This window comes from Ruditapes philippinarum, unplaced genomic scaffold (assembly GCF_026571515.1).
Source record: "Ruditapes philippinarum isolate M1 unplaced genomic scaffold, ASM2657151v2 ctg9285_1_1_1_1, whole genome shotgun sequence".
Classification (NCBI taxonomy): Eukaryota; Metazoa; Mollusca; class Bivalvia; order Venerida; family Veneridae; genus Ruditapes; species Ruditapes philippinarum.
This window is the reverse complement of record NW_026854165.1, coordinates 23,501-34,432: the sequence shown is the minus strand read 5'-3', so window position 1 is coordinate 34,432 and position 10,932 is coordinate 23,501. Positions and strand designations below refer to the sequence as shown.

At 30.3% G+C, this 10,932-nt stretch overlaps 1 protein-coding gene across 1 annotated transcript; it reads right to left on the bottom strand.

Annotated features, from left to right (window-relative positions):
* Positions 1–292: 292 nt before the first annotated feature.
* Positions 293–5,636, bottom strand: LOC132739232 (AN1-type zinc finger protein 2A-like). The gene is made up of 8 exons (XM_060726897.1): positions 5,478–5,636; positions 4,414–4,456; positions 3,887–3,938; positions 3,170–3,301; positions 2,515–2,675; positions 1,387–1,524; positions 891–951; positions 293–443 (listed from the first exon to the last, which is right to left on the bottom strand). The coding sequence occupies exons 1-8, from the start codon at positions 5,530–5,532 to the stop codon at positions 357–359; spliced, it is 729 nt and encodes a 242-aa protein (XP_060582880.1). The 5' UTR covers positions 5,533–5,636; the 3' UTR covers positions 293–356.
* Positions 5,637–10,932: the final 5,296 nt, after the last annotated feature.

Here is a 10,932-nt window from a genome sequence, read left to right as displayed (position 1 = left end):
AAAAAAAAATCTGAAAATCTTAAGGATTTTTATTGGGTATTTATTTTTAAATATCCATAAGATTTTCGCAAATAAAATTACAAAACTTTTATCCCGGAAATATTTGCACAAAACCAAAGTTATTTACAGCAATTTACTTTATAACCCTAGTCTAGCAGATCAGGTTATATGGGCCCTCTTCATTTATAATGTGCCATTTTACCTGTCACTTAACAGTTACTACATTTATTCTGGGACTCAAAATAACAAGACGTGCAACTTGTACTTTCTTATCAATGTGATTTCTTATCAGTCACTATGTTGGTGTCCATTTGAAATCGACCAATCACTTGCTTATAACAAAATTACAAGATTACTCACGTATTATTGGTATTGGAGGGTTTTGTAGCCTGAGTTTCAGATAGTGACTGTTGTATTGCACGAGCCATAGCTTCTTCTTCTGACTACAAACATTAAAATAACTTTGTACAAAGTGTTCTTAAAATTATAATCTCTTTTACTTTAACTACCTAACAATAATTATTCTAAATAAAGCAAAGAGTATATCACACAATTAAAAACAAACAAGTTTTCGATTGATACATTAAAAAGTATCATAAAACCTTTCAACACCTTTCAAACTAAACCCAACATAAATTATATAAAGAAAAGCTCAATAGGCTTACATTACAAGACAAAGAATTTAAAAAAAAAAAAAGACAGTTAAATGACAAAAGATCCAGTAATAAATTAAAATATCTGCTACTGAAGACATTGACCGTGTACATAAAATTTACAAGGGTATCAAACCTTATCCTTTAGTTATGGATCTTCAAGTTTGTATATGGACATAATACTAGAAGGTATCATAAAAGGGACAAAATCACAAAAGTTCAGAGAAAGCAGCTTACCAAACCTGCCTGAGCTGCTCGAAGATTCTGTGTACCCTGTTGCTGTCTTTCTCTCCTTTGTCTGTAAATATAAATCATATCAACTATATTTTAAATCAACTCGCATGTTAGTGTTCTTTATGTTTGATAAACCTTTTCTTATTCTCTAAAACCAAGATATCCCTTTATCCCAAACTCAACATACTCTCAAAAATGCAATGATTAATTTTTTTTTGCATTCCCAAAATAAAGAAATTCTTTGAAAATATTTTTTTATTATTTAACATTTTTGTTCTGCCTTCAATCAAACTAACACTGTAATGGTCATATGGTAACATTCCAGATTTACTAATGAAGGAAAACTCCAAACATAGTAATACTGATCAAATTTTAAAACACCAAAAAGTTAAAACCTAATATAATTTAGGCCAATTTATAATATTTACAGCTTCATTTGCTGAAAAATGAAAAATAAATCATATATATAGATATTTTCCAGATGATTTAAAATGTTTACCTATCTAAGTCACTTCCAAGCCCAAATCCTAAACTATGTAATGTCCTTTGCTGTGGAGGTCGATTGGCTGGTTTTGCGTTAGAAGGCGGAGCTTTAGATTGACTGGCAGGTTGTTGAAGGCGTGACAGAGCAGCAGAACTGTAAATACATTTTTTTACATCAGCCATTTTGATCAGGTAAAATCTTTGGTATCATTTAATCAGTTCACAGAATAAAACACATATCAAAACTGTTATACATGTATTAGAATGTCTCATATCTGCATTTCAGATAAATGTATATATGCACAACCATTATAACAAAATGCTATATATTTGCAGCATTTACAAAATTCTAAATTCAAAACTTAGTATCAAATTATAACAAAATCTAAATGCCGAGTTCTAGTAAAGTCTGTGTTAGGTGTGTTTTGTAGCATCTGGCATCTATCACTGGTGTCATTGAACAGGTTCTATCACACTGAGCCTGTCACAATTTCAATTCTGCTGTGTTTGGGCAACTTTAGTTTAACTATTCTATTCTTTAAAGTGACATTATGCCCATCCATGGGTAGATATAGAGTGAACAGGTGAAAGTCAAAATAAGTTAACATTTTCTCATAATTCCTTTCAATTTTATAATTTACTTCACATGAACGATAAATAACTCACTAGGCCCTGTGAAATGTGTGTAATTATCCGTCGGAATGTATCTGTAACTTTCAATTTATAAAAAGAGTGGGGCAGTCTTTTTATATATTTAGGTAGATTTATTTTTTACCCTAAACATTTTCAAATATCATGTGTTGGTCAATCACCATTATAACGACCAGTTTATTGAAATATATAGTCAATTAAAGTCAATTTGACAATGAAAAAATGAGCATAATGTCACTTTAAAGGTCCATTATGCCTCAGAAATTATTTTATTTTCATTTCTGACAAGCTTTTTAATTTTGGTGTACTTTTTATAATATCCAAAAACTTACTAGAAAACCACCTGAATCATCTTTTCATCTGTTGCTTTTAAGTATTAAAATGGTGCAATTTGGAATCACGTATCATCCATAGATGCATTTGCCATTGATAAATGGATAGCACAATTTAAACCATGAAAGAACTCTAAATTAACCATATAAACAAAATTTACCCAGCATTAGACATTCCTTTCCCTGAACCTTGGTAACCCTGACAATCATGGTCATCCTCAAATCTATGACGTAAACAATAGTTCTTATGGCATTTATCACACTTTACTGGAATTAATTCTTTAACTTTACAACCTTTCATAGAACACTTGTTTGTATATACCTGTAAGGTAGAAATAATTATTCTGTATTAATTAATAGGCAAGAACTATTTCAGTAGAATACCAAGACACTTTGCTATTTAATTTTTTTTCTTGTTTTTTTTTCTCCCCAAAACACTTATTTGGTATTTGTTAATTACCAAATTCATAGCTTATTAACCCAGAAAGCATGCACTTACAAAACAAGAAAACTAAGTGTGACATTCTTAATCATCACTAAAAGACAAAAATTTTCATATAATCTTTGCTTCACTGCTTAATTTTTTGAACTTCAATGTTGAATAAAATAATATTCTTTACAGAGGATTGCTTAGCATAATTTTATTTCATTTGTTGAATAAATTTAGTATGGACCCTACACCCATTCAATTTCATCTATAATATGGTTTATGAAAGTTTCTAAAATACAGTGAAACCATTTGACATCTGTTGCAAGACTATATTTTATATTAATGAATAATCAATCTAATTCTATAACCAGTGGACTGGTACATACTTTTCTTCTTTCTTTAGCAGGATCTGACTGACAGTCACTGTCTATATGTCGTCCTACAACTGTATCTGGTACCTCTCCTTTCTTTAGAGGAATTGGTTTGTTACATAGAGGACAAACAGGCACTTGGTTATCCTTGTTTAGAAATATAAACACATATATTGAGATATATTAATATTATAAGTATTCTGCACATGAGATTAATATTGCAATTCAATAATACAAATACATAGGTAATAATTTAAGCATATATTAACTTCATTGAAAGTTTGTATAAATTCCAAATATTGTATTATTTTACCTCTTTTGGAGACTGAACTTCATGTTAAAATAGAGAATACATACATGTATGTTGATCAAAAAGAGAATATAAAGAGCGAAATGGTTTCAAAAGTATATACTCAATATAACATAGCCACATAAAAATGAGGAAATACCAAATAATTTGAAAAAACAATTTGTTTTAACACTTAATACATGTACAACAAGCAAGCAATCAGTTAACCATACCATATTTTACTAAGACATTAAAATAAAACTGAATAACTAAGTCAATGTTTTATATGGTGAGCTTGTACATTGATGCAATTTGATTTCATTAATCTGATTAAATCAGATTAATGAAATCAAATTGCATCAATGTACAAGCTCACCATTCTTTTAAACTCAGTATCTACATGTATAGGCAAGACAATACTACAAGAGAGTAAAGATACTAACCTTCTTGTAAGAATCAGGACAGGAATGTGTGTTGTAGTGAATATGGTCATTACTGAAATAAAACAGAATGAGCTGTATTAATTTACCTTTACAATATCTTAGAATTGTTCAAAAACCTTTATATTTATTTAAATAGTTATGGCATTCTTCAATAATTGACCTTCCTTAACCACTACAGTTTGTACTATATAAGGGTGACTCTGATGCATTTACCCAATACATGTATTTCTTCCTGACAGCTAACTGCTATATTATATAAGAACAAGGGTAGCAAGACACTTCACCCCCCAGACACTTCACCCCTCAAATTTTGAAGACACTTCACCCCTCAAAATCAGTAAGACACTTCACCCCTCATCCAAGAACAAGCCAGTCATTACATATGATCCATGGTCATTTTTTCTGGAAGACACAGTAGCCACTGTGCAACTAACTGCAACATTTTTCAGAATGAATTTTACATTTAACTTTTATAAAGAAATTACTGTACTCTAAAATATTGAGATTCCTTTCCTTTCAATTCTTACCAAAATATCTCTGAACAAGCATCACATTTCATAGGTAGGAAATCTGAAATAGTAACAAAATGGATCTCATTATAAATATAAATGTGTGTGTAACTAAACAGGTTAATCCAAGAAGTTGTTATAACAGAACTTGAACTTGTAAAACAACATTCAAGTAATTGCAATATCTTTAAAATGATAATAAAATGGAAAACATGAAATGGAAATGTCATATACTCAACATCACTAATTCCGCGTCATCACTTATTTCACGGTAATGGCATATTTTCATCTGACCAGTGTTAAAATTGGTCAGAATTGACATTTTTTATTGATACATCAATACAACAAAATTTTTGTGCAAAATATTTTAAATCTCTAGATTTTTACGTAAAACAGAACAACATTTTACAAATTTCTGCAAAAAGCAATAATAGTCCATTAAATGTGTGCCTATGTCTGAAACAATCATCATTTTCTAAATGTTCTTGTTTTTTGAAAAAATAAATTTTGAGTTACAAAGTAAGGATAATTGTAATATTTAAAATCAAGCAAAATAACATGTAGAAATTGTAACTGAAATATGAAAAAACTGAAATGTAACACCATTACCGCGATTTAATTGATGACTTGGTTCTTTCAAAATGACCGAAATATGGTCTATGTTTGGTCCATTAAACTTGACTTTGACTGAAAGTATTGTTGTTTCCTTGTGTCATACAGCAGAAAATACCTATATGTTATAGCTTATGACAATTTTTGTACCATACGCTTCATTTGTTGTTTTCTTACTGGTTTCAAAGCGTTAAGTACCGTGAACTAAGGGGAGCACAGTATAGATAGGTCTGGATGAAATATGGCGAACAGTTCTAAAGAAGTTCTGAATTATTCTTTCCTATTAAAACCTTTTTACAGACTTAAAGAAAAATTTATGAGGGTATTTTTTACGGAAATTCCGTGAATTCTCTCTAACAGTGTAACGCTAAGTTTACCCCACCCACCCATTTTTACCTAACTTGTTGATACAATTTTGTTATAGAAATCTAGCTATAATTTTCTATTCAATTTACAAAACAAATACAAACCTAATTGTTTACAATCTTTCTGAAAGCAGTGCTTTCCTATATGCGGAAATTCCATCTTTTTTGGTTGACAATAGTTGTTAAAACCTCTCTGTTTTAAATGGAACAGTGATTTGGCAGAATTGGGAATTCATTTACTATTTATAGCTATTTTTGAACAGCCTCGTTTCAAAAATAGAACGTTCGGGAAATACCTATTGCGTCATTAACATTAAACAGCACTATTTTTAGGTATAAAACCACTAAATATGTTACCGGTTCAACATCACTAAATAGGTAAGATTCTCACACCCAACCACTCATGAGCTGTTTATTTTTTACTAGGATAATTGGATCAAAAACCAACACAAATTAAGTATCAAAACATGTTTCGCTTTATTCAGCTTCCTCAGTTGATACATAAACCTATAATCAGGGTCTTAAAAAGCTTAGTTTTTGATAGACATGTCTGCTGCTGTCAAATGAATACAATGAATAGGAAACTGAGCTTTAAAATTTAACAGAAATTTTAAATAAAGATTAAAGTGTATATTATATTAAGAAAGTTTATAAAGATTTTTTTATATTGATACTTAAAGGTCTCTTAAATGATCAGAGGTTTGAGAACTGGTTTGTCTATGATAATTAAAGAACTGGAAGTATTTCAATTTTCAATAAACCTTTATTACACAAAATATCTTTCAATCTGGACTAAAACATTCATTAGCTTTAGCAAAAACTTAAACAAGAGCCAGATGAATATATCTTGTAGTTTCAGACAAAAGTGCAGCAATTCCAAAATTTGCCAAGGCAGAGTTACTGTTCTTTGCACTGAAAAGGTAGAGTATGTAAGATAAATTTTGCTAAAATTTGGGAGTAAAGATCATTAACAGTAGGATATTACAAACAAAAAGATTATGATTGCCAAACATAATAAAGGGACTTAATTCAGGATATCACAAAAGGGACTTTCTTCAGTTTATGATTAAGGGACTAAAATCAAGTTTTGTTAAAGGGACTTTATTCAGGTCATTAAAAAGGGACTTAATTCACTTAATGATAAAGGGACTTAATTCTGTGTATGATAAAAGGATAAAATTCAGGTATGATGTATGGTTGAGATCTATCTACAGATTTATTTTCTTGTTGATACCTCTTGTAGATGTAGTTTCACAATAATTATCCTGACAAAGTTCAGTGTAAAATTAAAAAAGGGCAATAACTCCAAAATAGGCAAGGCAGAGTTAAAGTTCTTTTGCACAGCATATCTACACAATCAGATCTATCTACTCACAGTTTCATGTTGATATCTCTTATAGTATCGGAGTTAAAGTGAAAGTATGAACTAAGGGCAAAAACTCCAAAATAGGCAAAGCAAAGTCATGGTGCTTTTGCACTGCTCATCTACCCAATGAGAATGACCTACTTACAAAGTTTATTGTTCATATTTCTTATAGAGTCAGAGTTATGTCTCGGACAAAGTTCAAAGTGAAAAAAAAATGAACAAAGAGCAATAACTCCAATATTATGCAAGGCAAAGTAATGATTCTTTTGCACTGCAGATCTACCCAATGATAATGTCTGCCTACAAAGTTTCATGTTGATATCTCTTATAGTTTCAGTTATGTCCTCGACAGACAAAGCCGGAACTATATGCTCACCCTTTTGGGAGCATAACAAGAGCTGTCACAGGAGACAGCCAAGCTCGACTAATAAAATACTGGACGCAGTAAGGAGGACAAAACTATGAAAGAAAAATCAATTATGTATTAATATGTATTAAGTTATAGTAAAAAAATAACATATGTTAACATAAATTCCAAGATCAAGGGAAATAATTCTAGAAATAGTCACGCTAGAGTTATGAACCTTGTCACACATGTGTGTTATGATAAGAAATATATATTTGAAGTTTCAAGTAGATACCTTAAAAAGTAAAGAAGTTATAATATTTCTTAAAGAAAATCCTAAGTTCAAAGAGAGTTAAATCTGTAAAAATTGCTTCAAGAGTTATGAACATTGTCACATAAAATGTAATTGATGATAAGGAATAAGTATTTGAAGTTTGAAGTAGATACCTTTAAAACTAAAAAAGTTATAGTAAAAAATAACATTTTTCTAGTAAAAAAATCTAAGTTTATGGGGAGATAATTTTTGTAATATTGGTGCTAGAGTTATGAACCTTGTCACATAAGATATGGATGATGATAAGATACATATATTTGAAGTATGAAGTTGATCCCTTTAGAAATAAATAAGTTACAGTAAAAAATAATATTTTTTTAAGGAAATTTCTAAGTTCAAGGGGAGATAAATCTGAAATTATTTGTGCTAGAGTTACGAACCTTGTCACATAAGATGGGGATGATGATAAGGTACATATATTTGAAGTATGAGGGTGATCCTTTAAGAAATAAAGAAGTTACAGTAAAAAATATTATTTTTAAAGGAAAATTCTAAGTTCAAGGGGAGATAAATCTTAAAAACATTGGTGCTAAAGTTATGACCCTTGTCACATAAGATAGGGATGATGATAAGGTACATTTATTTGAAGTATGAGGGTGATCCCCTAAGAAATAAAGAAGTTACAGTAAAAAATAGTATTTTTTAAGGAAAATTCTAAGTTCAAGGGAAGATAAATCTGAAAATATTGGTGCTAGAGTTATGAACCTTGTCACATAAGATGTGGTTGATGATAAGGAACATATATTTGAAGTTTGAAGTTGATACCTTAAGAAATGACAAAGTTATAGTGAAAAATATTTTACTGCACCAAAACTTTAATCTGAAATCTGGACGCGGACGCCGACGCCGAGGCGAGTAGGACAGCTCTCCATATACTTCGTATAGTCGAGCTTAAAATGAGTACTGACTAAGAAGCTAATGGGGGATTTTAAGACATTTGCCCCCCTCAGATATTTGCTCCCATATTTTTGCTGTGGCAGGCATTTGCCCCTCAAATGTTTATAAATGGTAAACATTTGCTCCGTGACAAGTTAATAGCAGGCATTTGTCTGGTACTTCTTTGAGGTTCTGAATGAGTTCCTAATAAATGGTCTTTTAATACCACTACAGTTGATAAGTTGACATCAAAAATAACTAAAAACTAGGCAATAGTGATTCATTTTATATGTTTATACATGAAAACATGCATCTCTGCCTTAAAAAATATATTAGTAATTATAACTGAGCCATGCAGTTGATATATTGACATGTAGTCTGGACTTCATATTATATACGGACATGTCCAAATAGAAGTAACAAGGACATGGATAGCCTGATGAGTAGGTTATTTAGATAGTCAATCTAACGATGGCACAGCAATCAATGCACTGATGCTGCTTCCGATGCAGATAAAAAGACTACATGAATAAGTGAAGTCAATTTAAGTGCTAAATATAAATGGCAAATGCATCGTCAGATACCCCACAGCCAAACCATCAATATTTATCAACCGTATGTATCCGACGATGGGGCAAATGCTATTCAGCATCATTATATTTCAAGACACTATAAATTTCTTTTAAATAAAAGCACTGCCGTTCTAATGAAAATGTTTTAAAGGATATAAAAGACAACAAAGATATTGGATTTCTGATTTTTACTTTCTTAAAAATTCAAAAAAATACTGTATATGTTTCAACTACACTACTTGTACACATTTTTGTCAAAGCATACATTTTTAAATTAATGCAAAGATATACATGAATGTGTGTTCATACCTGTTATCAAACTACAAACTTTCTACATAGATTTATTGAGGTGACTATAAACTAGAAAGAATATCTGGCAGTAAAGTTTCTAAGCCACCTTATACTATCACCTTGTCATCATCTACCTTAAATACTATGTCATCAATTTTAAAATTGGGCATATTTTTTCACATACCATGAATAAAAAAAAAAAAAGATCTTTAGTAAAACAAAAAGTGATGCTGTATCTTTTAAGCTTTATGTTGCTCAGGTTTTATGATGGTCTGGGCCGTGGATTCATTGGCTATCAGTACCGGGTCTGGTCAGGCTGTGCAGACGCACACTATCCCTGCTCAATACTGGTAACATACACATGTTTCTTCTGATGCTCAGATGGACCACATGAAAATTTCACCACTTTTTTGAGATTCTATGCAAGTGTGGTAAGTCATAAACAAAAGTTTCGATGAAAATATAAAAACATTTCCTGATATTTTTTTTTACAAAATTAAAAAAAATATGGTGTTAGTTTTTGATGACAATACAATACATAAATAATTAAAATATCATAAATTAATCTACAAAATGTCAAGAACAAAATATAAAGAAAAAAAATAAATATAGCAAATCTACAAGACACTGGACGGATTTGGAATGAAAGTGAAATTTAAAACACAAACAGCAAAGATGGCCTATTTAGCCTACCATTTGCAAAATATATAAAGTGCTGCAATTAAATATGGAGAATATAGAACTCCATCAGTATTCAAAATCAATAAATACCAATTTTTTTATATTTTTTTTTACACTTGATCTTTCAGCCAATCAAATGGCTTCAAACAAATAAGTTTTCAAGCTATATAACAGCACATTTGATTGGTAAAGTAACCCTATATAGGGGAATAATATCACACAGATATACTGGTTCTTCCTATTCAGTTCTTGCTTTAACAAAACAATTTTCTATCATAGAATAACAGCTACAAATGAGCTAAAAACCACCGAAAAAAGTGAAAAAATTCAATTCTTTCCATTCCTTTTTCCAAGAATACAAGTACAGCATCATATCTGTCCTGGATAGATAGTCTTTCTAAAACAAGGAACTTTGACAAGTTAAGATAATATTTATCACAGTAGCACACACTACAAAAATACTTTTTTTACATAAATAACACATCTTTTTTAATTTCTACCATAATAACTTATTAAAACAAATTGTTTTTCCCCATCAAACATTTATCCATGATTCACAACATTATACAGGACTTGAAGCATTATTGACGGCCCATAACATAAAACCAGTGAATAATCACTCAAACATTTACCATCCGTGCAATAAATGTTGTGAATCAAAAAGGATTTGCTTAAGATTCCCTTTCCTTTCAAATCATAAATACAAAAACGTTCTATGTACGTACTTGGTCCCTTTTATAAAAAGGCCACAACATATAAAAATCATTTCGGCACTTCTGGTAAATAACAAAAAATAGCTTTCACTTGATGTTGACAGTTGAATGTCACAATGCAATTTCATTCATTCTTTTATTATTAAGTAAAGACAGTGTTTGCATGCAATCTTTCAAAAAATATTTTTTTACTTTTATTCTCTCGCAAAAACAATTTGTATGAATTTACAAAAACTATTTTCGAAAAACAAACTTTTCACAGTTCTTTTTTGTTCATAAATAAAGAATGTTATATAAATTGTTCTATAAGTTATACAAAGTAGATCGGAGTTGTAACTTTTAGTTGCAGTGTCGGGATCCTCTAGGGAGTAGCCACTGCGG

Bases quoted from the DNA above. Each gene is read 5' to 3' on its own strand.
- LOC132739232 (XM_060726897.1), bottom strand. From the start codon at position 5,532: ATGGAATTTCCGCATATAGGAAAGCACTGCTTTCAGAAAGATTGTAAA. The intron at 2,676-3,169 runs GTATGTACCAGT...TCTACCTTACAG, and splicing joins CTGCTAAAGAAAGAAGAAAA to GTATATACAAACAAGTGTTC. The intron at 1,525-2,514 runs GTAAATTTTGTT...ATGTATTTACAG, and splicing joins AAAGGAATGTCTAATGCTGG to TTCTGCTGCTCTGTCACGCC.